At 44.2% G+C, this 23,860-nt stretch overlaps 12 protein-coding genes across 12 annotated transcripts; 5 read left to right on the top strand and 7 right to left on the bottom strand.

Moving 5' to 3' along the window:
• Positions 1–565: 565 nt before the first annotated feature.
• On the bottom strand, positions 566–1,722 carry V2V93DRAFT_369824 (increased loss of mitochondrial DNA protein 1). Its single transcript, XM_066910114.1, has 4 exons — positions 1,464–1,722; positions 1,272–1,395; positions 934–1,208; positions 566–879 (listed from the first exon to the last, which is right to left on the bottom strand). The coding sequence occupies exons 1-3, from the start codon at positions 1,596–1,598 to the stop codon at positions 1,015–1,017; spliced, it is 453 nt and encodes a 150-aa protein (XP_066765727.1). The 5' UTR covers positions 1,599–1,722; the 3' UTR covers positions 566–879; positions 934–1,014.
• A 57-nt stretch (positions 1,723–1,779) lies between these two features.
• V2V93DRAFT_369820 (fumarylacetoacetate hydrolase domain-containing protein 2-like protein) lies at positions 1,780–3,478 on the top strand. Its single transcript, XM_066910113.1, has 8 exons — positions 1,780–1,934; positions 1,996–2,145; positions 2,256–2,332; positions 2,418–2,430; positions 2,503–2,755; positions 2,850–2,917; positions 2,974–3,142; positions 3,207–3,478. The coding sequence occupies exons 1-8, from the start codon at positions 1,923–1,925 to the stop codon at positions 3,332–3,334; spliced, it is 870 nt and encodes a 289-aa protein (XP_066765726.1). The 5' UTR covers positions 1,780–1,922; the 3' UTR covers positions 3,335–3,478.
• Positions 3,479–3,790: 312 nt separating this feature from the next.
• Positions 3,791–5,177, top strand: V2V93DRAFT_380335 (uncharacterized protein; the record flags this gene model as incomplete). The annotated part of the gene is made up of 4 exons (XM_066912056.1): positions 3,791–3,913; positions 3,991–4,095; positions 4,157–4,309; positions 4,371–5,177. The coding sequence occupies 4 exons, from the start codon at positions 3,791–3,793 to the stop codon at positions 5,175–5,177; spliced, it is 1,188 nt and encodes a 395-aa protein (XP_066765725.1).
• Positions 5,178–5,495: 318 nt separating this feature from the next.
• Positions 5,496–7,176, top strand: V2V93DRAFT_243038 (NADP-dependent oxidoreductase domain-containing protein). The gene is made up of 2 exons (XM_066907094.1): positions 5,496–5,881; positions 5,943–7,176. Exons 1-2 carry the CDS (start codon positions 5,813–5,815, stop codon positions 6,873–6,875), a joined length of 1,002 nt encoding a protein of 333 aa, XP_066765724.1. The 5' UTR covers positions 5,496–5,812; the 3' UTR covers positions 6,876–7,176.
• Positions 6,900–8,072, bottom strand: V2V93DRAFT_369812 (anticodon-binding protein). Its single transcript, XM_066910112.1, has one exon. It carries the CDS (start codon positions 8,012–8,014, stop codon positions 7,082–7,084), a length of 933 nt encoding a protein of 310 aa, XP_066765723.1. The 5' UTR covers positions 8,015–8,072; the 3' UTR covers positions 6,900–7,081.
• Positions 8,073–8,394: 322 nt separating this feature from the next.
• On the top strand, positions 8,395–10,406 carry V2V93DRAFT_380332 (uncharacterized protein; the record flags this gene model as incomplete). Its single annotated transcript, XM_066912055.1, has 2 exons — positions 8,395–8,865; positions 8,937–10,406. 2 exons carry the CDS (start codon positions 8,395–8,397, stop codon positions 10,404–10,406), a joined length of 1,941 nt encoding a protein of 646 aa, XP_066765722.1.
• A 63-nt stretch (positions 10,407–10,469) lies between these two features.
• Positions 10,470–11,529, bottom strand: V2V93DRAFT_369809 (uncharacterized protein). The gene is made up of 3 exons (XM_066910111.1): positions 11,279–11,529; positions 11,092–11,219; positions 10,470–11,016 (listed from the first exon to the last, which is right to left on the bottom strand). The coding sequence occupies exons 1-3, from the start codon at positions 11,450–11,452 to the stop codon at positions 10,518–10,520; spliced, it is 801 nt and encodes a 266-aa protein (XP_066765721.1). The 5' UTR covers positions 11,453–11,529; the 3' UTR covers positions 10,470–10,517.
• Positions 11,530–11,953: 424 nt separating this feature from the next.
• V2V93DRAFT_369806 (uncharacterized protein) lies at positions 11,954–16,277 on the bottom strand. Its single transcript, XM_066910110.1, has 4 exons — positions 15,230–16,277; positions 15,022–15,162; positions 14,813–14,963; positions 11,954–14,758 (listed from the first exon to the last, which is right to left on the bottom strand). The coding sequence occupies exons 1-4, from the start codon at positions 16,150–16,152 to the stop codon at positions 12,296–12,298; spliced, it is 3,678 nt and encodes a 1,225-aa protein (XP_066765720.1). The 5' UTR covers positions 16,153–16,277; the 3' UTR covers positions 11,954–12,295.
• Positions 16,278–17,340: 1,063 nt separating this feature from the next.
• On the bottom strand, positions 17,341–18,967 carry V2V93DRAFT_369804 (uncharacterized protein). Its single transcript, XM_066910109.1, has 2 exons — positions 18,612–18,967; positions 17,341–18,556 (listed from the first exon to the last, which is right to left on the bottom strand). Exons 1-2 carry the CDS (start codon positions 18,901–18,903, stop codon positions 17,508–17,510), a joined length of 1,341 nt encoding a protein of 446 aa, XP_066765719.1. The 5' UTR covers positions 18,904–18,967; the 3' UTR covers positions 17,341–17,507.
• V2V93DRAFT_243249 (uncharacterized protein) lies at positions 18,859–20,793 on the top strand. Its single transcript, XM_066907095.1, has 3 exons — positions 18,859–19,283; positions 19,340–20,385; positions 20,453–20,793. Exons 1-3 carry the CDS (start codon positions 19,247–19,249, stop codon positions 20,528–20,530), a joined length of 1,161 nt encoding a protein of 386 aa, XP_066765718.1. The 5' UTR covers positions 18,859–19,246; the 3' UTR covers positions 20,531–20,793.
• A 6-nt stretch (positions 20,794–20,799) lies between these two features.
• Positions 20,800–21,471, bottom strand: V2V93DRAFT_369798 (uncharacterized protein). Its single transcript, XM_066910108.1, has one exon. The coding sequence runs from the start codon at positions 21,286–21,288 to the stop codon at positions 21,055–21,057; it is 234 nt and encodes a 77-aa protein (XP_066765717.1). The 5' UTR covers positions 21,289–21,471; the 3' UTR covers positions 20,800–21,054.
• A 230-nt stretch (positions 21,472–21,701) lies between these two features.
• Positions 21,702–23,840, bottom strand: V2V93DRAFT_369795 (uncharacterized protein). The gene is made up of 4 exons (XM_066910107.1): positions 23,671–23,840; positions 23,313–23,609; positions 22,250–23,256; positions 21,702–22,185 (listed from the first exon to the last, which is right to left on the bottom strand). The coding sequence occupies exons 1-4, from the start codon at positions 23,742–23,744 to the stop codon at positions 21,995–21,997; spliced, it is 1,569 nt and encodes a 522-aa protein (XP_066765716.1). The 5' UTR covers positions 23,745–23,840; the 3' UTR covers positions 21,702–21,994.
• Positions 23,841–23,860: the final 20 nt, after the last annotated feature.

Here is a 23,860-nt window from a genome sequence, read left to right as displayed (position 1 = left end):
CGATTCATATTATACACAGTTAGGACATGCTGTCATGTCAAATAGAATTCAGTTCTGAATACCTCGGCTCAGCCGGGCTCTGCGCTTCGTCATCGTCGCGTCGGTTTCCTGCCCGCCCAATCCTGGCAAGAAAAAAGCATGGCCTCGCACCATCACCGGGGAGCCGTCCTTCGCTCCCTTCTAGAACTCTGAGCCGTGCAGCTCGTACCACCCTGCGCTTTCTTTTTTTCCTGCCCTTTCCGCATTGCGTACCAGCGCTAACCGTAGCATTCCCCTTCCTGCCTATGTATCTAAACATCCGGAACATCTATGCCTGACAGTGATTCATTTTTTACTTAGTTTATCGGCGACGCTTGTTCGGCCGACGGTCTGTCTTGGAAGAGCTACCCGCTTGTTTTCTCTAATCCTCTTGTCGGCTGCATGGGCTATCGGCTACATGGACTTGTGCCATCCGTAGTGTTTCTGCTCGTCACCTTTTTACGAATAACTCGTATCCTTCTCTCTGTTTATTTTCTGTTTGAACCGCCTTTCGCATTTCTTACATTTATTTAATTCTTAAACTGATTCCGCGTATTTGACCGTTTTGATGCTCTTTGACAGGGTACCAGGATCTACGTGAAGCCTACAAACTTAGTATTCGCTAGTCCCCTTTAGACGAGCCAGTACCACTGTAGTTGTCTTTTCAATACATTTGGATCCCACACATTCATTTATATATTGCATATATTGCAATAGACTATATACATTGTTACTTTTCATATTCCGCTTCCAGTTGATATGCGCGTTTGCGGTGAAAGCATGTGTGTATTCTTTCTTGAGCTGTAAGCAGTCGTAAATGCCGATACATCATGAACGATCAGAAATTAAGCAGCTGATACTCTTCTTTTCCCTTCAATATATGAATAATATAATATTAGACAGTAGTATACATACATGATCACCCGTAAACGACAGATCCGCTCAGTCACTTACATCTCAATCCCCGCGAAGCTGTGAGATATAAAAGTGCAAGTCTTACTCGTCAACGGGGACCTGCTCGCGAATCACTCGCATCCGATCATCGCGCACAGATACATAAAGCCAAAATTGAAAGATGACCTCAAGAAATGAGAATGTGAAGACGACTGAGTTCGATAAAGCGATGTTCTCGCCTTGCGAAAAGTATCCCACGCCACTAACTATGAACGATAGCGTTAATCGGAACGGAACTGCTGCAAGTTAGCATAAACGTGTTTGCATAAAAGTTAGTTTGATTAGAAAAGGGAATGCACCTGCAATACTGAGGAACGAGATAGATGGATCAATGTAGGCGGCTATGTCGACGATGCTTAACTGCATCAGTACGATCACCACCAGCCCAATTGCTGGATCATCTTTGGAAAACTGTGCATCAGGCTATGAACCAACTATTAGTACTACCATTATTTTATTAAAACGAATTACTATATCGAAGAAGGACGTACTAATCGCATTGCGCGTCCAAGAATAAAGACAAGACCGTGACCCGAAATGTCGGCAGGGGCTGTAAGCAGTTTATAACATATCGCATTCAATAACGTAAAATGCACCATGCAAATATTTCTTGTGGAAAGAATCATTGCGTACGTGCCCGAAGTATATATCGAGCTGTGCTGCTGTATCGATGTATGCAAATTGATAGATTTTCAGTTAACTCGCGTTTGCGACGCGTTGATACTTTACAAATATTATAGCCTAACCCTCGCAATAAATTGAGCTGGGTATTAACAGACCCTGTATTTTTAAATATATAGTGTCGCCAGTAGCAGTAGATATTCCGGTGCTAACTTCACTATTGTAGCTGCAAGATCCCACTTTACTCTTCCGTTCTGCAAAACCAATCTCTATCTCCTCTCTATAGCATCATCTTTTATTATTACCAATCGCTCTCTCTCCGCTCCACCATGTCATTTTCTGTAAGTCTCCTCTTATTTTGTATAAGCACAATGGAGTGACGACTAATTTGCAAAAACAAAGCGCCTTGTCAGATTTGTGTCGGCTAACGGCAAGACGTATATCGGAGATGCAATCCTTCCGGCCGGCACCTACGATGCTCGTCTCGCGACGAAAGCCAAAATCATCACCGGCGACATTTTATCAGACTACACCATTACCGACGAAGTTCAGGTATTTTTTTTCTAATCCATTTTAGTTTAATATGGTGGATGATTGTCTTGAGAGAGACACGGGGGATTGGGAGTTTTGACTAACTGGCTTCTGTGGGGTAAATTGTATAGGATATCAAAAAGCTGTTATCACCATTATCGTGGGACCAGATTCGCAACGTCAGATGCCTTGGATTGAATTATGAAAAGTGGGTATTTTGTCTTTTTTTCCTATCTGCTCATTTGATTGCCTTACGTTTGTAGAGGCAGATAAACTAACATCTTGAATATCAGGCATGCGATTGAGGTCAGGATGCCTTTTGAATTTTTTTTAGTTTCTTTAGAAATTTTCTGTTGAAATAACTTACATTTGAAATAGTCTAAAATGGCTAAACCAAAATACCCTGTTCTGTTTTTCAAGCCCATCACCGCAATTTCCGGACCGACGGATCCAATTCCTGTCCCCGCGATCGCGCAAATCGACAACGAGACAGATTACGAGTGCGAGCTTGTCATTGTGATTGGAAAGAAAGCATCGAATGTATCGGAGAGTGATGCTTTGAATTATGTCTTGGGTTATACGGTCGGTAATGACGTGTCGCAGCGATCGTGGCAGATCAAGAAGGGTGGTGGTGAGTTTTCCCTTCTGTTTCTTATGCTTTTCGGAAATGCTTTTGTTTTGGTATGTAAGTTATGGTAAGCAGTTAACTAATTTTTTGAATCCAGGTCAATGGTCTTTGGGTAAGATGTTCGATGGCTGGGCCCCAATAGGGCCTGCCCTCGTGTCAACTGAGGTACCTCTTCATAATCTAATAAATTTTCTATCGCTTGTCATTCTGACACATTGTAGGTCATCAAGGATCCGCAGACTCTTAAGATCTCGACAAAGATTAATGGTGTTACTCAGCAGTCTGAAAATACGGCAGACATGATCTTTGGCGTTGCAAAAACTGTCTCGTTTCTCAGTCAGGGAAGTACGCTTCTCCCTGGTGACCTCATCTTCACCGGTACTCCATCTGGTACGTTCTCTCCTGTCTTAACAATAAAAAGAGGATTTTGACTAACTGGGAGATTTGATTGTAGGCGTCGGAATGGGACGTAAACCGCAGTATTGGTTGAAAGATGGCGATGTCGTCGAGGTTGGACTCGAGCAAGTCGGTACTATCGTCAACAAAGTCGTTTATGAAAAGGGCGTCAAAGCAAAGTTGTAATCTCTTTTCACCTATATTTATTCATAAAGCTTGGAAATTCATTTTATTTTATTTTGTTACAATTTGGAATGATCATTTTGTTTTAGTTATGGATCAAGAAACAGTCTTTCTCTTGAAAGGTCCAATTAGTAACATATTACATAATACACTTTGTAGAATAAGCTCACGGCGAAGAATGTATTAAAGAGCTGTGACATCTTCTGTTTTCCGACAACTCAGCGAGTTACAGTATCACTGCATTTTTATCAATATTGTTATTGCTATAACTGTATAATAGAATAGTATACCTGATCTATTCGAGCAGCAGTTGGATAAAGCTGAACAGAGAGTGTGTGTATGACGTGTTCAATTCACCTATAAAACGCTGGTTTATTTCAATACAAGATTGTCTTTGATCTGCAGAATTACATTGAGGATAAAAAAGAGAAAGACAAAAGTATATAATACAGATATAAAATGCCAGAATCATTTGAATTTAATGCTGGGTTTCCGGTATATGCAGCTTCGTTTGCATCGGATTCGAAATTGATTATATCTGGCGGTGGAGGAGAAGGAAAGAATGGAGTTGCAAACAAAATAGTGCGTGCCTTTTCTATTTTATTTAGTTAGTTACTATAAACAAGGAATGAGAATACTGATTATTATGAGGGTTTTAGGCGATTCTGGAAGTTGATGCTGAGGAAGAGAAGATTACTGTTGCTGAGGAAAAGATACTATCAAAGAACGAAGATACGCCGATGAGTTTGGCGGTAACCGAGGAGGTAATATCAAAATTTCAAATTAGAAGTTAAATGACCAAAGCTAACCGAGTGGGTTGATTAGGGAGTCATTGCGATTGGCATTAATTCTGGATTGAAAGATCAAAAGAAAGGGATTAACAACCATTTACGTATATTTCAACTTGAAACGGATAACTCAATCGAACCATTAAATAAGGCGCAACTTTTTGCTACTCAAGAGCAAGACGTTTATCAGGTATGTAGACTGAGATTGGCTAGCTATCAATAGCAGATTGGACTTACAAAGAGTTGTATAGAAGGTGACTAGATTCTCACAAACGGCGAAGTATCTCGCGGTCACCTCATCAAATGGACCGCTACATAGTCTGAGTTATCCATCTCTACAACCCCAATTTCCTGCAATCACAGCCTCAAACTCGCCAGATGGAGAAGACCGTGACCATGAAGTTCAGGATGTCGATTACTCACCTTCGGAAAAATACCTTGCCTACACTACTTTCAAGAAAGCATACCTCCTTTCAGCTTCAACCGGTGAGAAAATTGCAGAGTATCTCCCGCCACCTGCTGCGACATTTCGAGGTATTCGTTTTTCAGATCATGAGACGATAATTTTGATCGCCAACGCAGCTCGCAGAGAAGGCGCGAGTGTGGTAAAACTAGTACTACCTTCTGATATCGAATTGACTAAACAGCAAGCCGAAGCGCCAACCCGCACCGTACGCGCTCTGCATAGTGGCATAAAAGCTGTTACCGCTTTCGATTGCCGGGACTCGCTTGCCTGTGTTGCGGGTGCGGATTTATCAGTATCGATTGTGCGTACTGATTCTTTGAAAGAAATCAAAATCATACACTCAGCTCATTCATTCCCGGTTACTACAATCAGTATCAATCCTTCATGTACGATTGCCGCTAGTGGATCAGTCGCGCAGAGCGTAGTTGTAGTTAAACTTGAGAAAATGGTTGAGAGATCGGATAAGAAGTATGCTATTGTGAGTATCGTAGTGAGTTTGACTGTTGTAGCTTTAGTGGCTATGATTGTGCAGCTAGCTCTGCAGAGATTGGAGTTGAAGTCAGGAAAGATTAAGGAAATGGGCGATGAGTGAGTCAAAGAGAGTGAATTAGTGAATGAGGTTTTGTGTATTATAGGGATCATTTGCCATAATGGCTAATGAGCGATCAAAATAGTTTCATCTGCATGATTTTGATTGGCGGCCCCTGTAGTTTATTTTTGCTTGTAGCAGGTTGCAGGTGTATCAAATCAAATACCGACTGCAAATTACTAGTCACCCGGTTTGAGGAGGCTTACAGTCAAGGGTTTACAGACAGGGAGAGATATTCAAAGGCGTTGCTTAAAGCTGTAAAACGCCCTAGCCCCATGAGCTGCCTCGTTGCCGGCGATCAAAGTTTAATAGACGGTATTCCTTATGCTCGACCGAAATGTAGACGATCGTGAAATCTGCGAAAGAGGAGGGGATTGGAAATAATCGGCCGAGTACAGATGTGCCAACAAAACATAATCAAAGTCAGTGATTTAGAATTTGACGTACGTTTTGATTTACACCGACGGCCGCACCTTCATTCCGGCACCATCACAGCTCGGCCGAGCAGTGAATAGTGTGTCCTCAAACTCTATAAATCCAGACAAGATCTCTAACCCATCCCAATCTCTTCTGTATCACTTCTCTCTTGCTCTTCATCTCTTATTGCTTACGCTACCTACTCTACCATATCCTGCGCAATGCCTATTCCTACTCGATCTCTTGGCAAGAACGGCCCTTCTGTCTCCGTCGAGGGCTACGGTTGCATGGTAAGCTCCCTTAATACCACTTCATGATCATCAGCTCATCAAAACTCACTTTCTCATCCAGGGTATCTCTGCCTTTTATTCCAACAGCAAAGTTGCGGATGCAGAGGCCTTTAAGGTCCTCGATGCCGCGCTCGACCTGGGCGTCAATTTCTTCGACACTGCTCGTCTGTACGGAGACAATGAGGACATCATTGGTCGTTGGTTTGCCGCTACCGGTAAACGTGACAAGGTTTTTCTCGCTACCAAGTGGGGTGTTCATCCTGAGAATTTTCAGCCTGACGGAAGGCCAGAGTACGCGTCAGAGTCGCTTAACGAGTCGCTTAAGCGTCTGCAAACCGACTATATTGACTTGTTTTACCTCCACCGTGTTGATCAGTCGATCCCTATTGAAATTTCCGTTAAGGCCATGGCTGAGGCTGTGAAGTCCGGAAAGGTGAAGTACATTGGTCTTTCTGAGTGCTCAGCTGCAACTCTCCGCCGCGCTCACGCCGTGCACCCCATCACTGCCGTGCAAATTGAGTACTCTCCCTTCTCACAAGAGGCCGAGAAGAACGGCCTCATTGCAGCTGCCAAGGAATTAGGTGTAGGCCTCGTCGCCTACTCACCTCTATCTCGTGGATTTTTGACCGGAAAGTACAGATCGACCGACGATTTTCCTGAAGGTGACTTCCGTCGTACGGTACCGCGCTTCCAGCCTGAGAATTTTTCGGCAAACCTGAAGCTTCTTGACCAGATAAAAGAGATTGCTGATAAGAAGGGAATCTCGACTGGTCAGCTTACTTTGGCTTGGGAGATTGCCAATGGATTTTTCCCTATTCCTGGAACGACTAAGATTGAGCGGTTGAAGGAAAACGTCGATAGTGGAAACGTCACGTTAACTAAGGATGAGGTCACTGCTATGCAAAAATTTGTTGAAAATGCTGATGTCAAGGGGGATCGTTACTCTAAAGAAGAATCTGGTATTTTGTACGGAGACACTCCCGAGCTTAATTAACGTGTGATATTGTTTATGTGAATCTGGGTATTAAATTGAATACGTAATCTTTCTATACTATATTTATGGAGATGAACAAAAAGAATTACGTAAACGATATAATTTTCACAGTCCCAGATGTGAAGAAGATTCGTATTATCAAAGCATCTATAACAAAACTTTTATATCAAACCAACTCCGAAATAAAAATCATCATACTTAATATCCTACAAATAAAACTTATGCTTCTCTTTATCCATATCAGGTCTATGCTCCCACTCTAGTTCCTCGGCAATACCTCTGTGCACCCGTCGCAACTTTAGTGTAAACTGCGGTCCTAATTCCTGTAATCCGACCCGTTCAGTCTCTTTAAACACGTACCGATGTCTTCTGAAAAAAATGTAATCTCTCTGATTATGCATAGTAACTACCTGACGGCCGACGAATTCTGGAGTTTGAGGAAAAAGTGACTGGAAAAGTCTGCCGACAGTAGATCCCAATCTAGTAGAAAAATTGTTGAGAACAAGTTCCGGTGAGTGCTTAGTCGCACGTCCATGGCCAGATATTTGCTTCGGCATAACTAGCGATGTAAGGGAAAAAAAAAATGTAGGTCCGTTAGGTAAATGTACAAAAGTCAGTCCGTTTACAACTTTTCTGTCTTCACTGATGACGATCAGGTCTGTGTATTCTCGATTTATACAAAATCTTGCGATTTCCTTCATGGAAAACTTGTGGCCACGTTTGATAAATTCTGCACCCGAAATCACATTCACAAGCTGATCTGCCAGCTCATATGCCTCCGCTCTAGCGTTTTTCGAAGTAGTGATAAGAACTTTTGGCGCCTTCTTGTCGCGAAAGTATTCTTCAAACTCATCTTCTCCTTCGACAGCAACATTAACGGTTTCATCATATTCCCGCATGGCTTCAATAGTCGACGGTACATTATTTGCTAATCTCTCAGCTTTAAGTTCCGGATCCGCCTCTTCCATCTTCAAAAGTTCTTTGCGAGATTTATGTTTCGAAATGTTGTGCTCGTCGCGAGCCTTTGCAAGCAAGTTCTCACGCTTAATTTTGTTCTTCACATTCTTTAACATTTCCTTTTGCACCGGACCTGACGGCGCTTTGCGCTTTTTATTTCCTTTGGTCTTTCGAGATGGCATATTGTTTTGATGCTGTTGTGAGTTGATCTCTGGATTTCGTTGTGTAGTTAAAAAAAGTATTTGACAATTTCTTTGGGAGTAAAAAAAGTCCCAGCCGCCTGCTGTTATGGGCACTATCGTACAGTCCATTAAACTTAATTTACTCCAAACAATGCACCCAGAATAAAAGTAGAGTGAGGCTGTTGAGACGAGGTCACTTTGAAAGAAAAAAAAATGAGTGACTCTTTAAGCAAAGAAGTTGCAAAGTTGGAAACTGCAATTGTATGCTCGCTCGCGCTATTCGACAGATCCGCGCGTTTTCATCCTCTGCAGTCGCTTTAAGCAGAAGTTCAAATACTCCAGTAAAGCAAGCCACATCTCATAAACTGAAAAACAACCAAATGTCGGTCGATAGAGAGAACCTCGAGAGTGTGCTCAAGCGCCGCTTCTTTTATGCCCCGGCTTTCGATCTCTATGGCGGTGTGTCTGGTCTCTATGACTATGGTCCGCCAGGTTGTGCGTTGCAGGCGAATATTGTTGATATTTGGCGAAAACACTTCGTGTTGGAGGAGGATATGCTCGAAGTCGACTGCACGATGCTCACGCCTTACGAAGTCTTAAAAACCTCTGGGCACGTTGACAAGTTCGCTGATTGGATGTGTCGTGACCCTGCCACTGGTGAGATTTTCAGAGTTGATCATCTGGTGGAGGAAGTTCTTGAGAGCAGGCTTAAAGGTGACAAAGAGGCTAGAGGTCTTGCCGCCGAGCCTGACAAGTCGGAAGAAAAGAAGAGGAAGAAGAAAGTTAAGGAGATAAAGGTAGTCAAGCTCGACGATCAAGTCGTTGCTGAGATCGAGTCTATACTCGCTCAGGTATGTATTTTATTTTTCTTTAACTCCTTGCTTTGCGGTTGCCGAGCGAGCGCTAACTAGTGCGCTTATAGATAGACGGCTACTCTGGCCCCGAACTTGGTGACCTCATGAAGAAGTACAACATCACCAACCCGGCCACCGGTGGCCCTCTTTCCGAACCTCTCGAGTTCAATCTTATGTTTGAGACCGCCATCGGTCCTTCGGGTCAACTAAAGGGTTACTTACGCCCAGAGACCGCACAAGGCCAATTCTTAAACTTCAACAAATTACTCGAGAGCAACAATCAAAAGATGCCTTTCGCCTCAGCCTCAATTGGAAAATCATTCCGCAACGAAATTTCTCCTCGCTCTGGTTTACTTCGTGTGCGTGAATTCCTCATGGCCGAGATTGAGCATTTTGTTGACCCGCTTGATAAGTCTCACCCGAGGTTCGCAGAGGTTGCCCATATCAAGCTGCGATTACTCAACAAGACCGTGCAGCAGGAAGGTAAGACCGACATTACCGAGATTTCCATTGGCGAGGCCGTATCGAGTGGCCTCGTCGACAACGAGACTCTAGGATACTTCCTTGCTCGAATCTACCTTTTCCTTATTCGTATAGGAATCAAGCCCGACCGTCTTCGTTTTCGCCAGCACATGGCGAACGAGATGGCACATTACGCTGCTGATTGCTGGGATGCTGAATTGCAGACATCGTATGGTTGGATTGAGTGTGTTGGCTGTGCCGATCGCTCAGCTTATGATTTGACTGTACACTCCAACCGAACGAACGAGAAACTTGTTGTACGACAGACCCGCGAGACCCCGCTCGTGACTGAAGATTACGAGGTTGATTTTGACAAGAAGAAGTTTGGACCTAAGTTCAAGAAGGACGGCAAAAAGATTGAGCAATATCTGACGTCGCGGTCGCAGGACGAGCTTGAGATTTTGGCTACTGAGCTTGAAGAGAAGCTGAAAATTAGCGTCAACGTCGATGGTGTTGATGCGCCAGTCGAGATCGAGAAGGAGTTGATTACGATCAGTCGAAAGACAAAGCTCGACCATATTCGCGAGTTCACTCCCAATGTCGTTGAACCATCGTTTGGTATCGGACGTATCCTTTACTCTCTCATGGAGCACTCTTTTTACATCCGTGATGGCTCCGAGTCTCGTGCCGTGCTTTCTTTTCCACCTCTTGTTGCTCCGACCAAGGTTCTACTAGTGCCTATTTCCAACGACGACAAGTTTACTCCTTTCCTTCGTAAGATTTCGGCTGCGCTACGTCGTCTGGGCATATCCAGCAAAGTCGACGACAGTTCGGCGACGATCGGAAGACGATACGCGCGCAATGACGAACTCGGCACACCGTTTGGCATCACTGTCGATTTTGAGACCTTGACTGATGAATCCATCACCCTTCGCGAGCGTGACTCAACGAAGCAGGTGCGTGGATCGATTGAGGAAGTTGTCAAGGCTGTGCAGAGTATGGTCGCTGTTGAGCCTGTCAGTTGGGAAGAAGGTACGGTTAAACTGACGCCGTTCACTTCAGAAGCCGAAGAGTAGAGTTTATAAGTCTGATGTAACCAACTTGTTTTATCTTTTTTATGTGTTTATAAGTTAAATTAGTAGATTCAATATATAATATTTATTTGTCTATACACTATATGAGTGAGCTTACGATTTTCTGTGCATAATCATAGCAGAAGCCTGGTGGTTGGGGAACACCAAAGTATCAGCAATGATTGTGTTCTCACGACGCGAGACAGCAAAGACGATAATTTCCGCGATATCTTCGGCAACAAGAGGATCGACGCCTTTGTAAACCGCATCGGCTTTTGACTTGTCACCACGGAATCTGACGACGGAAAACTCGGTCTCGACTTGACCCGGGTCGACTTCGATGACGCGGATGCGAGTCGAGATGAGCTCCTTGCGCATGGTCTCGGTGAATGATTTCACGGCGGCTTTGGTTGCGCAGTAGATTGCTCCACCAGGGTATGGCTCGCGGCCGGCGATGGACCCAAGGTTGACAATATCACCTTTACCTCTTGCTTTAAAAATGGGAAGGAGCTTCTGGGTGAGCGCGATGAGACCAAAGACGTTGGTCTGGAACATAATGTCGATATCGGACTGAAGAATTTCGCCAACTTGTTCGGTGCCGTGGACCATACCGCTATTAGCTTGTTAATATCGCCAGTACTTATTAATCTCGGAAGATTTTAATACAAGCAAAATAAAGAAAACTTACGCATTGTTGACGAGAACATCAATGTCCTTAACTGGAAGCTCAGCGACAAATTTGTCAATGGCATCCAATTTGCTCACGTCGAGACCAATAGGGTAGACCTTAGTCTTTGGGTACTTGGCCTCAAGATCCTATTAAAAAAAGAAATCAGCACGCAATTGACATACCAATAAGCACAGGTAACACATACAGTCTTGATTGAGTCCAAGACAGAAACGCGACGAGCAGTCAAGATCAATGTGACTTCACCACCGCTCGCCTCGGCGAACAAGTACGCGGTAGCCTTTCCGATTCCCGACGAGGCACCGGTAATCAAGATAGTCTTTCCAGAAAGTCTGGAAGCAGCAGCAGATCCAAGAGACATTGTAGTTGCTGTATTATCAATTGAATAATTTTGTCGCTGTTGTAATTGCAGTTGTTGATGCTTGCAAAACAGGTTATCGTTCAAGATAAATGAAGTCAGTTGGCGGCGGCCGGGAAGGAAAGTGGGCGAAACTAAGCATCTCGTCGAACCGCCGGCTGAAACCAGTTGCATGCTGATAAGCGGCCGACTTGCTCCTCTTCCGCCCGCACTCGCACCCACATTAGTTGTTGTCTTACTGCAAGCTTGTAAAAGACAGCGAGTCGCCCTCATTTATGACGGTTATGTTGCTGTAATTGTATATTAGCCAACAGATGGTTCGCGAATGAAGGGAATAGCAATTGGCGGCAATGGGGATGCTTTGGCGTCTGTGTGCGAAAGTCGGAAGACTTTAGCTGGTTTTATATAAAGGGTTTCGTTTTTCCCGTGATCGGCAAACAAACAATACAATCAACCCTGGTTCCTACGTGATTGGAGCAGTTTACTCATTAATACGTAATGAAGTCAGTGTCATTGCAAATTCATTTTTATTCGATATAAATACAGATTGATCTATTAATACACATGTAGCATTCCATTTCATGACCTCAATTCATTTTTAGTGTATCTTATGTCACAATTATGAACCTGCTGTAATTCAATACTGCTGATCCTGCTTCCAATAAAGAACATCCACTACCAAAAACAACATTCATCTCTTTCAACTATAGCATTCGTCAAAGTGTAAGAAGCTCATACAAGATTATTTAAAACTTTTGAAAACCAAGTACGCTTCGGCTTGCGATGTGCGCTATACGGCTTCGGAACCACTCCTTCAAACAAATCTAGTCAAATTTCATTAGCAAGCTATATCATAATACCCATTTCGATAGTTAAATACGCACCTGTTTCTCGTGGGCCTTTTCCCTTCTTCTTTCTCAAGCTCTTCGTGCGTCCAATAAATGACTGGCCAGATCGAGCAGCGCTGGATACTTTTGGTGGTGAAGGAGCAGCACGCTTGGGCATCAATGACCTATGGAATCGCACCCATCTCGTCTCTCCTTCAGAAGACTTGGTTCCCTCAGACTTTTCGCGATGGGTATTAAGTGCCGCGCCAGCAATTTTCGACACAGGTTCAGATAGATGCTCACGGTCTCCGATATCGGCTACCGTAGGCCGATAGAATACTCGCGATTCGGGACGGATCATCGAGGCAGACGTATCTGGACGCGGCTGCGGCTGTTGCAAAACGTGAGAGATCCTTGACATTCGGTTCATATCAAGAGAAGCTTCGGTCATGACAAACTTGTCATATAAGTCAGCAGCTGCAGACTCCGGAAGGGAGCTCCCATTTTGCAGACTACTCGACGGGCCTTCTCTACTAGATCTTTCGCTGTCGATGGTGACAGTCCTTTCTTCTTCCACAATATTCGAAGTAGCATGATGGACCGTAGTACCCGTCGTAGCAGTGCTGGCTGTACTCTGTCCAGAAACTTTGCGATTGTCAGAACTGATTGAATTATTGTCCTCACTGAAATCAAGGTATCGTCGCGTGGTATCAGCAGTACACACATCGTCTCTCTCGGGGCGAACACTCCCGTAAAAGCTCTCATTTGGAAAAATCTTAGAGATTCGAAGTCGACTATCATTAGACAGTTTCCTTACTTGTACGATTGATGACTGTTTACTTGACGCAGTAAAAGGTCTGGCTGACTCAGTTGCTGAGCTTGATGCCAAAGACTGACGTTTAAGTACAGGCGGAGTATTCAACAAATTCTCGACCTCGGCTGCAAATGATGCCATGTTATCTTCCTCGTCGGCATCCAAAAACCTCTCAATCGAAGCCGAATTTCGTTTGACTGTATGAGGAGGAGGGCGAGGTGGCACGTCGCTTTCTGTAATCGGTTGCAGAGTACGCGACATGTTCTTGACACTCACCGGCTGATCTTGCGATAAGTACTGCTCAAATTCATAAACCCATCTACCTCTAGTCGACTCAGACACATGCACAGTCGATTTTATAGGTTCAAACTTCAGCTCAAGCGGGCCCGAATCCCGTCTGAATTCATCATCCATTATCTGTGGAGTGCGTCCTCCAACAGAGGTAGGGGCAGTTGACGCAGTCGACGCCTCTGAAGAAGTAGACACAGCGCGAGGCTGTGAGTCGTAACTCGAGCCACTTGCATTTCTATCCGAGCTGAAATTAAACGCAGTCTCGCAAAGAGATGCAGCAAATTCTGCAGAGAACTTGCGAACCTCGTCGTCGTCCGTGGTACTATTTATTTGACTCTTACTCTTCTGCTCCTTGGCTGACCGAACAAAGTAATCGGCTCTCTGACTATGAAGCGGCGCAACTGGTGCTGAAGGAGGAGGCTGATAATCCTCTCGTACCCGCGATACATACGACTGCCGAGCAGGAGCCACAGGTACTCGCGCCACGGGTTGCCTATACGACTTTTGCTCTGGTGTAGGCGATGTATCATTTGTCATTGAGCGTGACAATTGATCAATAGCTGCAATAAGCATTGATGACGATTCTGGCAACGGCGGCTCATATTCAGGCTGCCTACGCTGTACACTGTTCTGCGACTTAATCGATGGTGTAGATGTCGAGCTCTGAATTTTCTTTGATATATGCGAAAAATCAACGCCGCGTTTTCTGTGTGAGGACGTAAATGACCGAGCCGAGCCCCGACTCGCCGTCTTTGTATGCTTTGAAGGGCGCGATGGGGTTGTAGGTCGCTGAGAGGCATTCAGCTTGTTGTTCTTTACCTTGTCATTGTTGAAGGACTGCTGACGTCTGTTTTGATGAGGGGACGTGCGTGGAGTATTATCAGCAGATGAGGAGTCCTCAAGATGATCATGGCGGTACTTCATCAGCAAACAGTAAAATGTCTTCTCTGGATTGAGTTCAGGCGACAACAGCCGATCAATGATGACTTCTCTGTCCGCACCATGCCATAATGTCTGCAAGTTTTTAACAATCTCAACATCAACTTCGTCACGGGAATTGATCGGATGTTCTACGCGAACTTTAGGAGCACGCAAGTTATTCGAAATTGAATCCTTTGAGGGATACTTGCGTAGTAGCGGATGACTTAGAATATCCTCGGCAGTGACACGGTCCTCCGGATTGATTTTTAAAATCTTCCAAATCAAGTCCTTGGCATGAATGGAAAGATCAGATGGCATCTGAAACTTTCCTGTCTGCACTTTCATCAGCAAATTTCTGATATTGTCATCATCAAAGGGTAGATGGCCTGTAAGAAGAGCAAATAGAATAACGCCACACGACCAGATATCAGATTGCGATCCATGATATGTTTTGCCCTTTATTTACAAATTAGAACAAGACACAACCAAATTTCGAGTTATAAAACTTACAGCGACAATTTCAGGACTAGCATAATGAGGCGAGCCACATGACGTCTCAAGCATCTTTCCAGTTGCTTCCAAAGCAGCCATTCCAAAATCAGCAATTTTGATATTATGATGTTTATCGAGAAGCAAGTTTTCTGGTTTTAGATCTCGATGACTTGGAAAGAGAGTATCTGTTAGCAACGCTCTTCATCATGATAACTTCAGACTCTTACCAAATGTTAAACTTGTGACAATAATCAACTCCTAGAATAATTTGGCGGAAGTAATGTACCGCTTCGCGCTCTTCAAGACGACCTTTCCGGATAAGATAGTCAAACAATTCACCTCCTTCAACATACTCTAAAATGAGATACCTATTATGAGAAAAATTGAGAAAATGTCAGATAGCTTTCAGATAAAATTATGCAATGTTGTACATACAGCTCTCCGCGATTTTCCCATACATCATAGAGACCCATAACATTAGGATGCTCAATTAGTTTCATGATAATGACCTCTCTCTCAATTCCGTATGGCAAACCGGCAGCATCCTTTCCTTTGGTCTGTCCATCCGAATTCACAGGATCTTCAAAGCTCGCAGACTTTGGTACAATCTTGACAGCTGCAAGCTTGCCTGTTTTTGAGTGTTTGGCAAGTCTGACGCGTCCTGAGCTGCCGCGACCAAGAGTTCGTCCCAGACGCCAAGGACCAACATGGGTCTTGTGCTTGTGTCCTCTACTGGATGCAGAAGAGCCGGTAGTACAGGTCGAGAGTTGAGAAACGCGTTTATCTGCCACATTTTTAGGCTCTCCGAAATCATCGGACGATTTTATAGGTGAAGACGACATTTGGTATCTGTCTTGCTCACAATCAGAGGAGGAAGATAAATACTCGTCATTTTCATGAGAAGCAGATGTAGAAGAGTAACGCTTCGCGTCGATATTTTGCATTTCGCTATGTGTGGGTGAGAGTTTACTGGATCTCACTGAGGCGCGTCGAGTAGTGTTGATATCATATTCAACTCCAACGTCGCATTCATCAACTTGCATTGTCAATTGAGAAGCATCTGGATCCTCATGAAGCAACACCCCATTACGCTCGACTCTAAATGGACGCGAAATAGCAGGTTCAGCTGAAGCAGAGAATGCTGATGAGCTAGACGAACTTCCCGAGGTAATGCGTTGAAAATGCTGAATTGCTGAGGAAACACGTTGCCCGGTCGATCGCCTTTTGGAGCTTGTCGAGGCTCTAGAGGCGGTCGAAGAGCGCTGAGAAGTGTTGGAGATTTCGCTCAGGACACGGTTGGCGACGGAGGAGCGACGCGACCCCGAGGCGGCAGCGGAGTCGGGTGATTCGCGGGCCATGCTCCTTCGACGGTGTTACTGAGACCGAAGATAATAAAAAAGAAAGTTAGAAAGGAGCAAGAGCGGGAACAAAGACGCGAAATGGACGATGATAAAGAGTGAGAGGTGCTGAGAAGACAGACAGCAACAGCAACAGGACGCGAAGAGAGCCCAGTTGGAGTCGTAATCAAACTCTCTTTTCCGCGGGTCTACTCCTGATTAGGCAGTAAACAAACAATCGCTGCTCTGATTAGCCTGCTATTTCAACCTGTAATTTCCTGATTACAATACTTTATGACGATTCTACATAACGATTCTTTTTAGTATGATTTTTACAAAACAGCGACTATCTTTAAGCACTATGAGGTAGTTGCCTCTGGTCTATTACAGCAAACAAAGCAGTGGCTGCTTCTTGATAGCTTGGAATGTACTGATCCGCCCGCCGCATCGAGAGGTCTGGAAATTTGCTTGGATTTCCCGAGAATGCTGGCGCCGCTAACGAATACTCTAAAATAACCTTATTCAGAGCAATTTTTTGTTGTATTGTTTAAAACAAAATTCCCACTGACAATGTGTAGTCTTGTGCTTTGTTAAGTTCAATAGTAGTGTAAAGCAGTTAATACCACTATTCTGCATTCATGCTTTGCATTCCTTATAATTTCACGCATCAAACGACCAGGCCAAGTGCTGCATAGTGCAGTACTTTACCTGTTCTATTATATATAAGCATCAATATAGAATTTTCGCGTCGTGCTAAGAGCATACGATAGTACCGTTGGTATGTTGACAGCTTCTCAGCGATACAAACAGCAGACTCAGTCCTTAAAATTGACAAAACCATCCTATCGCCTCTTCTCCTCCAAAAATTCTAAAAAATTTATCTGCATCATGCCAATAATAAAGGGCACACCAATGTACTGCTGCTATAGACGAAGTCAGATGCTGTCATAAGCGCAGGTAACCAAAGATATGTAGTGTCCAAGTATCCGACAATGAAATGCAGAAAACACGACTGACCAATACTACGTGATATACGTTAGAATGAGAAAAATTTGACTGATAGTGATCTTGCTTCTCGAGACAGTCGCTTGTTTATATTTGCTATGAGTTCAGCAGCATGAGCGGTGGTTACTGGTTCTGTAGTGACTGTAGCACCAACTCGCTACCGTCAATGCTAGAAGTTTCCTAGACAATTCCTAGACAAATCAGGCTACTCAATCATTATTTTATTCGTTTACTTTTGTCCCTAAAATCTCAAGAGCAACTCATTGGTACTTATATATAGTATGTACTAGCTAATGAAACCGTTGCAGAATCTAAATAATATATACAAAATAGGAACTTTCCGGTCGAAATATCTACAGCATGCATCCTCCCTATTCAACAATAGATGCAACACAAAACTCACCGTGCACATCAAATCTCTTCGAGCCGACAAAAAACTGGTTTTCAGTACCAGCGCCAAAAATCCCTTCTAGTGCAACCTCGTCTACCGCGTCGCCCAACCCTTCCGACTCGTCCCAAAACTGAATAGGTTCAACGCACTCAAAGAAAATTCTGTCTCGAGCATCTTCACCTACTCCGAGCTCCGATACGGCATCCAAACCGGCACTTTTGGTAACATAAAACTGTATCTTTGCTCCTTCTTGAATCTTGGCCTCCGGATCCAGCACTAGCATTCCTGCTCGAGCACCCCACCCACCGCCGCCGGCAATTACTTTGAATCGTGTCTTTTCGTCTAGAACAGCGTACACGCTTCTGTTCTTGGGGTTCTCAGCGAGTTTTCTCTTCAAAAATGGGGTATTCAGTGGTGGAGCAGGTTCCAAAAATAGGCCCGCCGCTAGAGACTCCTCCAAGAACGAAGAGGCAGGACGACTATTGATAGTTCTGATAACGTTGTCTTTGCGCGAAGTGACATACATCTCCACGGTCTCGCCAGGCCGAGCGCTCTTGTTTTCTAGTAATTCAAGCACGGATTCACTGTCGACAGATTCATTTTCGATACTGAGCGGGATGTCAAGAGACATATTTGCGTACAGCTCTGCTTCCTCGCCGACTTCGCGTCCTATCATCATACTTTCAAGTCCCGTCTCAAAAATTGTAGACGCGCACTGCACTCGCACTTTCTTTATGCTCCCAGTAAACCCGAGCGAGAAAAACATTGGCTTCAGACTCCATTGCCGACCACCTTGTGCAATGAACCTGCCCTGTGCAACCTGAGGCTGAGGCGTACTGTGAGAATGCGTATGATCTGACTCGGTAGCAAGACGCTCTTCATTAAGAGCATCGCGTGCTGCTGCCAGTGATGTGCTCTCGAGCTTGTTGACTGTCATAGGCATTGATGTCCACAGATATGACAGACCATCGCGCTTGCCGCCCGGTGGTACTACGTCCACAACAACTCCGTATACATTATAATCAAATGCTTTTTAATGTGAGTATTTTTAGAATTTGAAAAGAAAACCAAGATATCAACATACATCCTTCAGCAATAGTATCATACAAGTCGGCGGCGTACTGCGGTGTCGCAAAAATAAGTAAGCCGGCAGGTCTAAACGCAGGGTGCTGAATCAGCGAGTCTTTTTGGTTGACTATAGACTTTACCGCTGATCTAGAAGAGGTTTGTACATGAGTTGGTCGCAATACTGTGCCTATAGAATATTGCGTCGAGAAATAGTACCGACTGCTATAGCTGCCATTATGAGGGAAAGAGCTCTGCATGAGCAGGTGATGTCGGCTACGCAAGCCCTGCCATATGCCCTTGCTCGCCATAATATTGCAGTTGCACTCGAAATGTGAGCAGAGAAATAATGCTGTATATCAAAGTCTTGCTTGCTTCACTTGCTCCTCCAAATTATCGTCCGAGCCTGTCCTCAAAGTTTACTAAACTCAATTTTGGAACTAAACCCATACGTTGCTTACAATTGGAGCGGCTCAGGGGCCAAGCTGGTAGACGCGTGTCGAGAGCTAATTAAACTGTACAAGGGCTGAGGAATGACTTCATCTCCTCTCAGCTATTTACTACGATATAGATTGTCTCCCTGATTGCTACTTCTGCGTTTAGCACGATATATATATATATATATATATTTTTTTTTGCTTTGATATAAACGGTATGAAAGCTTTCAGCCGCTCGTCGGCGTCAGTACGAGGTATTCTCCATCTTATCTACGATATCTGTAGTATGCTGATTCGTCATCATCAATAGCCAACTCTGAGGATCCCCGCACCCAAGTCCTCTCAGCTATAGCTGCATTCTGCGACAGGAAACAGGGCAAAACCTCTCTGAAAAATATATTTTCTCAGTCAAATACATCGGTACCAGTAGCCGGAGATGACGATGTCGTGCAGCTGCCTATTATCGTCGAGTGCGCGCAATCATCTCCACAGGCAGCTGCAGAGGCTGTTCGCGCCGTCCGCAAACGGATAGACCCAAAACGTTCTACAAATAGAGCTATACAATATAACGCTATCGTGGTGCTTCGCATTCTTGGCAGCTCGAATTCGCCGACTGTTTTAGATCAAATGGAACAAGACAAGAAGCTACCTATCGTGGTGTCCGATTTGCTCAGGCACACGAAGGATCCATCAGTAAAACAAGAACTGTGCGACACACTTCAATTCTTTTATGAGAAGAGATCAGGTGAACAGCTACTGCAGCCGCTGAAAGCGATTTACGAGCAATATCTGTCAACATCGAAAGAGAGGGACCGTGGTCGTCCCCGGCTACCACACGAGACTCGACCGGTTCCAGCAGAGACTATACCTGAGCTCGTTCAAGAGGCAAAGTCCTCTGCATCTCTGTTACTGCAACTAGTACAGACTACAGCTCCAGCACAAATTTCAGGAAGTCCTCTCGTGCTTGAGTTTTACGAACGTTGCGTGCGCTTGTCATCAAAAATCCAGTCTTATCTGGCGCGAGATAATGTAAATATGTCAGAAGAGGTGATAGCAGATTTGATTGATAGCAATGAACACCTATCTGCTGCTGTGGATGCACATTCGAATGCGCTCAATCGTGCGGCTTCGCTGGTAAGTCCGCCTCGGGAGTACTATACTCAAGAGCAGGTCACGAGCGCGCAAGCCAGAGAGTCTTTGCAGTCAAGTGCAAATACAGCCCAGAGACAGTCTGGTCTTGCAACTGTCCTTCCAATTGAGCCTGCGCAACGAACGCAACTTGAATATACCCCAATCCAGCCACGGCAGCAGGTGCTTGTTGACCCCTTTGCCGATGAGGAGGAGGATGACTTGTGGGTATGTCGATATCGATTTTGGTTTCATTCTTGCGTACGATGGTTTGATAGCTAATTGTGAATGGTAGTTAACAAACACAAATACTTCGGCTGCTGCTGATCCGAGTCCGCATCGACAAACAAGGACAAGCCACGCAGCAGCGTAATATTTGAAGCATGATATTTATTTATGAACAGCTGAATAGACCGACGCTTTACCTTTTTGAATCCTTTTTTGGCAATTATTTTTGTTGTAATCTTAATGAAACTGTGGTGACTGATGATCCATCGGAAGCATAATTACCGTTACACGTTGAGTTTTATCAGATCTTTCAATCTTCACTCGAGCTGTTTAGATGCTGAATAAATGTCCTACGATCTAACACGTATTCTAATCCAGGCGTCTACTAAAAACTACAGAATATCAAACGATAACTAAATGTTAACAAATTGTTTTGATTATTATAAAATATATACACGCTAGGAAACTCCAAAAGTAAAACAATGCCGGATCATATCATTAACTGCGAGCCCAACCAATAACCAAAGAGGGAAAAAAAAGCAATGCCAAGTGATAATATATATAGTGAATAGGAAATGCCAAGTAAGTTTAATGACGTAGAATCATTATGAGATGTAGCTAAGAGGGGCAACAGCGCTCTAGGTCATCATTCAAGAAATAAAAAATCTCTTATTTCAAATTGGTGAAGTCGACTTCGCCCTCACGAAGACCGTTCTCATTTTCGGAACGGGAGCAGGTGCACTCATGAGCACGACGCTTACCACAAGAGCAGGAAGGACCGTCAAACTTGTTCTCAACGGCGGCCTTGGAGCAGACACACTCCTTAGCAGGGCGGGCACCGCACGAGCAGCGAGCTTCCGCAGCGCAAACGCAAACGCCATCAGATTTTCCGCAGCAGACCATTGTGAAGATAGGTAAAATAAGCTGAAGGTATGAGTAGTAGTAAGAGAGTGGAGATGAGTTGAATCAAGTAGAAATCAAGAGCAAAGAAGATGGAGTGGATGAAGAGTAGAGAGAGGCGCCAGATCAATCGATTTATAGATTTCCGAGCGACGTCCACCTTCGAGACACGTGCGGCTCATGATTTCAAATGCTTATAAACAGGTGGGCTCTGATTGGCTGGTACTAGGCACTAAGCCTGGTTTCAGCCAATCACAGAGCTCTGAAAGTAAGCAGGGAATCTCAGCTGACTTTGACAACAGCGCGGCTCTTAATCAGATTAAACTAGCTCATGTTTTTAAATCAGTTTACAGTGCTTGCGCAGTTGCAAAAATGATTTGTTTCTTGGAACTATTTAAGAAATCATTCGAGGACTACTTGAGTTATAATAAATTCGCAGTCAATTCTCCCAGTCTGAGCTACATAGATAGCTATACTACGGTGCTCGTGAACAAGCACAGCACAGGGTCTATCGTCTACACTCGCTAAACTTATCAGATCCTGTTCTGCATTACAATCATCCTCGCTCTGATTGGATACTCTGCTCATCTTCCAATATTATCTGATCAACTACTTACTGCTTCCTAGTAAGAGCTACTCAAAATTGATTATTACACAGTTAAACTCCCATTCCAGTAAAAACATACTTAAAATAAAATCACACATAAACCTAAGCATTCTTGATCTTTTCAAAAAAAGCCTTCACATCCTGCTCAGACACTATTCGGCCATCTTCCGCAAACGGCTTTAAGAAACTCGAAAGCTTACTTTTGACTTTGTTATACGCATACAATCCTTCCATCGCATTAACATGCGGTATCGAATTTAGTGCTCGCGCACCTGCCTCCAGTAGAGAAGAAGCTACACAAAGATTAACATTAGCACCAGCGCGCTGATAGCAAGTAAGATTAAAGAAGGCACATACTTTCGTCTTCATCCTGAGGCGGCTCATAAGTAGCTTCCTCGTCTTTCAACATTGGGAATCGATCTAAAAATTTCAAGCACTCTTCACATCGGCAAATCTTCTCCCTCCAATCATTGCACAGAAACAACGAGAATTCCTTATCTTCTGGAATTATTTTTGGCATCTTGCAAGCGCCAGCTTCATAGTTCTCGTCAATCGATGACAAAGATGCTGACGATTTGGTAATAGTAGATATGGTCGAAGATGTCGATGATACCAATGATGAATTGGCCAAGTCATCTTTTTCAGTAGATGCGCGACGTTTTGGGGACGACGCAATTGCTTCTGAGTCCTCCAAATGTCGCTTTAAATCAGCTGCTGACCGTACACCATCTTTAGTGTGGATAACTGCCCCCTGATCTTCAGGTTGCTTTCTAACAACAGCATCCAAAGCAACACCTTTCATTCCTGCCCATTTTCCTAAAAATGCCCTGTGCTTAGATACACACTTCCAGCAAATGAAAGCTTCAAAATCATTGTCGTCGGGGAACCCTGGAGGAGGAATATGTTCGTCTCCTTCGTCATCATCCGTGTTGTTACCTTGCAAGTCTTCAGCAGAACCAGGTATATCCCCAATCAACTCAGGCAGAAGATTAATCCCAGTAGGATGGCCTTTGGGAGCTTCTGGCTCCTTCTTCTTGTCGGCATCACCACCTAACTCAGATACTTCAGAAGCAAGAGGAGCTTTACTGGGTGAAGTAGCCTCCTCATCTTCCTCATTCTGCGCATCAAGGACAACTTTTGTCGGATGGCCCTTTGGAGATGGTGGCATCACAAGTTTTTCACCGTTAGTCTGCTCATGAAGCTTATGAGCTGGTGGAAATGGCAGTCCGAGAATACATTCTTCGTGGTACCAGTCCTCGTTACACACATCTCCAAAATGACACTGGTACATTGTCCCCTTCTCTGTTTCAGGATCGTAAGGTAAATCACAAGCGCAAAATCGTCCATGAAAATTATGATCATATCTTGAAAAAGATGTTAGTCATTCACTAGATAGAAATTAAGATACAAAATTGCTTACCGATTACTACTAGATGGGATATCCAACTCATCAAAGTTTTTGCGCAAGTTACATCCACCAAATGAGCTCATTCGCGAAGTGCCGCAATCACACGTAAAATTTCTCTTGTTGAATAGCTCGACCAGATCATGATCGGAGTGACACTGAATACTACAGCTGTAGCAGACACCGCAGACATCTGTCCCTTTTGTTTTTGCAATACACGTCAGACAGGCATACACCGGCTGTCTAAGTGGTCCATCAAAAAATGTACAGTGCGTGGGATCATATGGCAATACATCACGAGCATCACCCTCTCTAATTTAGTTAACTAGAATCAGTATGTGTTGCGGATGAAGCCAATCAAGGGACTACTTACAGCTTCTGCTGGGTCTCGATGAAATCCGCCGCAGTAATCGATTCTGGGCTACCGGCAGAATCAGAAGCAGACATCGCAGGAAATTCTAAGGATTCTGACTTTTCAGTTGATCAACAATATTCAGCGTCGATAGACCGGACTCTTGTCTTCTGAACAGCGATACGCGAAGGGAACGCGTGACTAGACGCGC

This window comes from Kockiozyma suomiensis (genome assembly GCF_038497685.1).
Source record: "Kockiozyma suomiensis strain NRRL Y-17356 unplaced genomic scaffold V2V93scaffold_7, whole genome shotgun sequence".
Taxonomy (NCBI): Eukaryota; Fungi; Ascomycota; class Lipomycetes; order Lipomycetales; family Lipomycetaceae; genus Kockiozyma; species Kockiozyma suomiensis.
The sequence above is the reverse complement of the archived record's forward strand: the minus strand, read 5'-3'. Positions and strand labels throughout refer to the sequence as shown.

What these genes read in the sequence shown, in the direction of transcription:
- V2V93DRAFT_369806 (XM_066910110.1), bottom strand. Translation starts at nt 16,152, where the DNA reads ATGGCCCGCGAATCACCCGACTCCGCTGCCGCCTCGGGGTCGCGTCGC. An exon ending in TGTCACAAGTTTAACATTTG is followed by an intron (nt 14,964 to 15,021) that starts GTAAGAGTCTGA and finishes TCTCTTTCCAAG; the next exon opens with TCATCGAGATCTAAAACCAG. An exon ending in CTAGTCCTGAAATTGTCGCT is followed by an intron (nt 14,759 to 14,812) that starts GTAAGTTTTATA and finishes TTGTAAATAAAG; the next exon opens with GGCAAAACATATCATGGATC.
- V2V93DRAFT_369798 (XM_066910108.1), bottom strand. Translation starts at nt 21,288, where the DNA reads ATGGTCTGCTGCGGAAAATCTGATGGCGTTTGCGTTTGCGCTGCGGAA.
- V2V93DRAFT_369820 (XM_066910113.1), top strand. An exon ending in CTGCCCTCGTGTCAACTGAG is followed by an intron (nt 2,918 to 2,973) that starts GTACCTCTTCAT and finishes GACACATTGTAG; the next exon opens with GTCATCAAGGATCCGCAGAC. An exon ending in CTTCACCGGTACTCCATCTG is followed by an intron (nt 3,143 to 3,206) that starts GTACGTTCTCTC and finishes ATTTGATTGTAG; the next exon opens with GCGTCGGAATGGGACGTAAA.
- V2V93DRAFT_369824 (XM_066910114.1), bottom strand. Translation starts at nt 1,598, where the DNA reads ATGATTCTTTCCACAAGAAATATTTGCATGGTGCATTTTACGTTATTG. An exon ending in TTGGACGCGCAATGCGATTA is followed by an intron (nt 1,396 to 1,463) that starts GTACGTCCTTCT and finishes GTTGGTTCATAG; the next exon opens with CCTGATGCACAGTTTTCCAA. An exon ending in CTCGTTCCTCAGTATTGCAG is followed by an intron (nt 1,209 to 1,271) that starts GTGCATTCCCTT and finishes AACTTGCAGCAG; the next exon opens with TTCCGTTCCGATTAACGCTA.
- V2V93DRAFT_243038 (XM_066907094.1), top strand. Translation starts at nt 5,813, where the DNA reads ATGCCTATTCCTACTCGATCTCTTGGCAAGAACGGCCCTTCTGTCTCC. An exon ending in TCGAGGGCTACGGTTGCATG is followed by an intron (nt 5,882 to 5,942) that starts GTAAGCTCCCTT and finishes TTTCTCATCCAG; the next exon opens with GGTATCTCTGCCTTTTATTC.
- V2V93DRAFT_369795 (XM_066910107.1), bottom strand. Translation starts at nt 23,744, where the DNA reads ATGTCTGCTTCTGATTCTGCCGGTAGCCCAGAATCGATTACTGCGGCG. An exon ending in ATCGAGACCCAGCAGAAGCT is followed by an intron (nt 23,610 to 23,670) that starts GTAAGTAGTCCC and finishes TAACTAAATTAG; the next exon opens with AGAGGGTGATGCTCGTGATG. An exon ending in GCCTCAGGATGAAGACGAAA is followed by an intron (nt 22,186 to 22,249) that starts GTATGTGCCTTC and finishes ATCTTTGTGTAG; the next exon opens with CTTCTTCTCTACTGGAGGCA.
- V2V93DRAFT_369809 (XM_066910111.1), bottom strand. Translation starts at nt 11,452, where the DNA reads ATGTCTCTTGGATCTGCTGCTGCTTCCAGACTTTCTGGAAAGACTATC. An exon ending in TCTTGGACTCAATCAAGACT is followed by an intron (nt 11,220 to 11,278) that starts GTATGTGTTACC and finishes TTTTTTTAATAG; the next exon opens with GATCTTGAGGCCAAGTACCC. An exon ending in GATGTTCTCGTCAACAATGC is followed by an intron (nt 11,017 to 11,091) that starts GTAAGTTTTCTT and finishes ACAAGCTAATAG; the next exon opens with CGGTATGGTCCACGGCACCG.
- V2V93DRAFT_369804 (XM_066910109.1), bottom strand. Translation starts at nt 18,903, where the DNA reads ATGGCGAGCAAGGGCATATGGCAGGGCTTGCGTAGCCGACATCACCTG. An exon ending in TGATACTATTGCTGAAGGAT is followed by an intron (nt 18,557 to 18,611) that starts GTATGTTGATAT and finishes CACATTAAAAAG; the next exon opens with CATTTGATTATAATGTATAC.
- V2V93DRAFT_243249 (XM_066907095.1), top strand. Translation starts at nt 19,247, where the DNA reads ATGAAAGCTTTCAGCCGCTCGTCGGCGTCAGTACGAG. An exon ending in CTCGTCGGCGTCAGTACGAG is followed by an intron (nt 19,284 to 19,339) that starts GTATTCTCCATC and finishes CATCATCAATAG; the next exon opens with CCAACTCTGAGGATCCCCGC. An exon ending in AGGAGGAGGATGACTTGTGG is followed by an intron (nt 20,386 to 20,452) that starts GTATGTCGATAT and finishes TGTGAATGGTAG; the next exon opens with TTAACAAACACAAATACTTC.
- V2V93DRAFT_369812 (XM_066910112.1), bottom strand. Translation starts at nt 8,014, where the DNA reads ATGCCATCTCGAAAGACCAAAGGAAATAAAAAGCGCAAAGCGCCGTCA.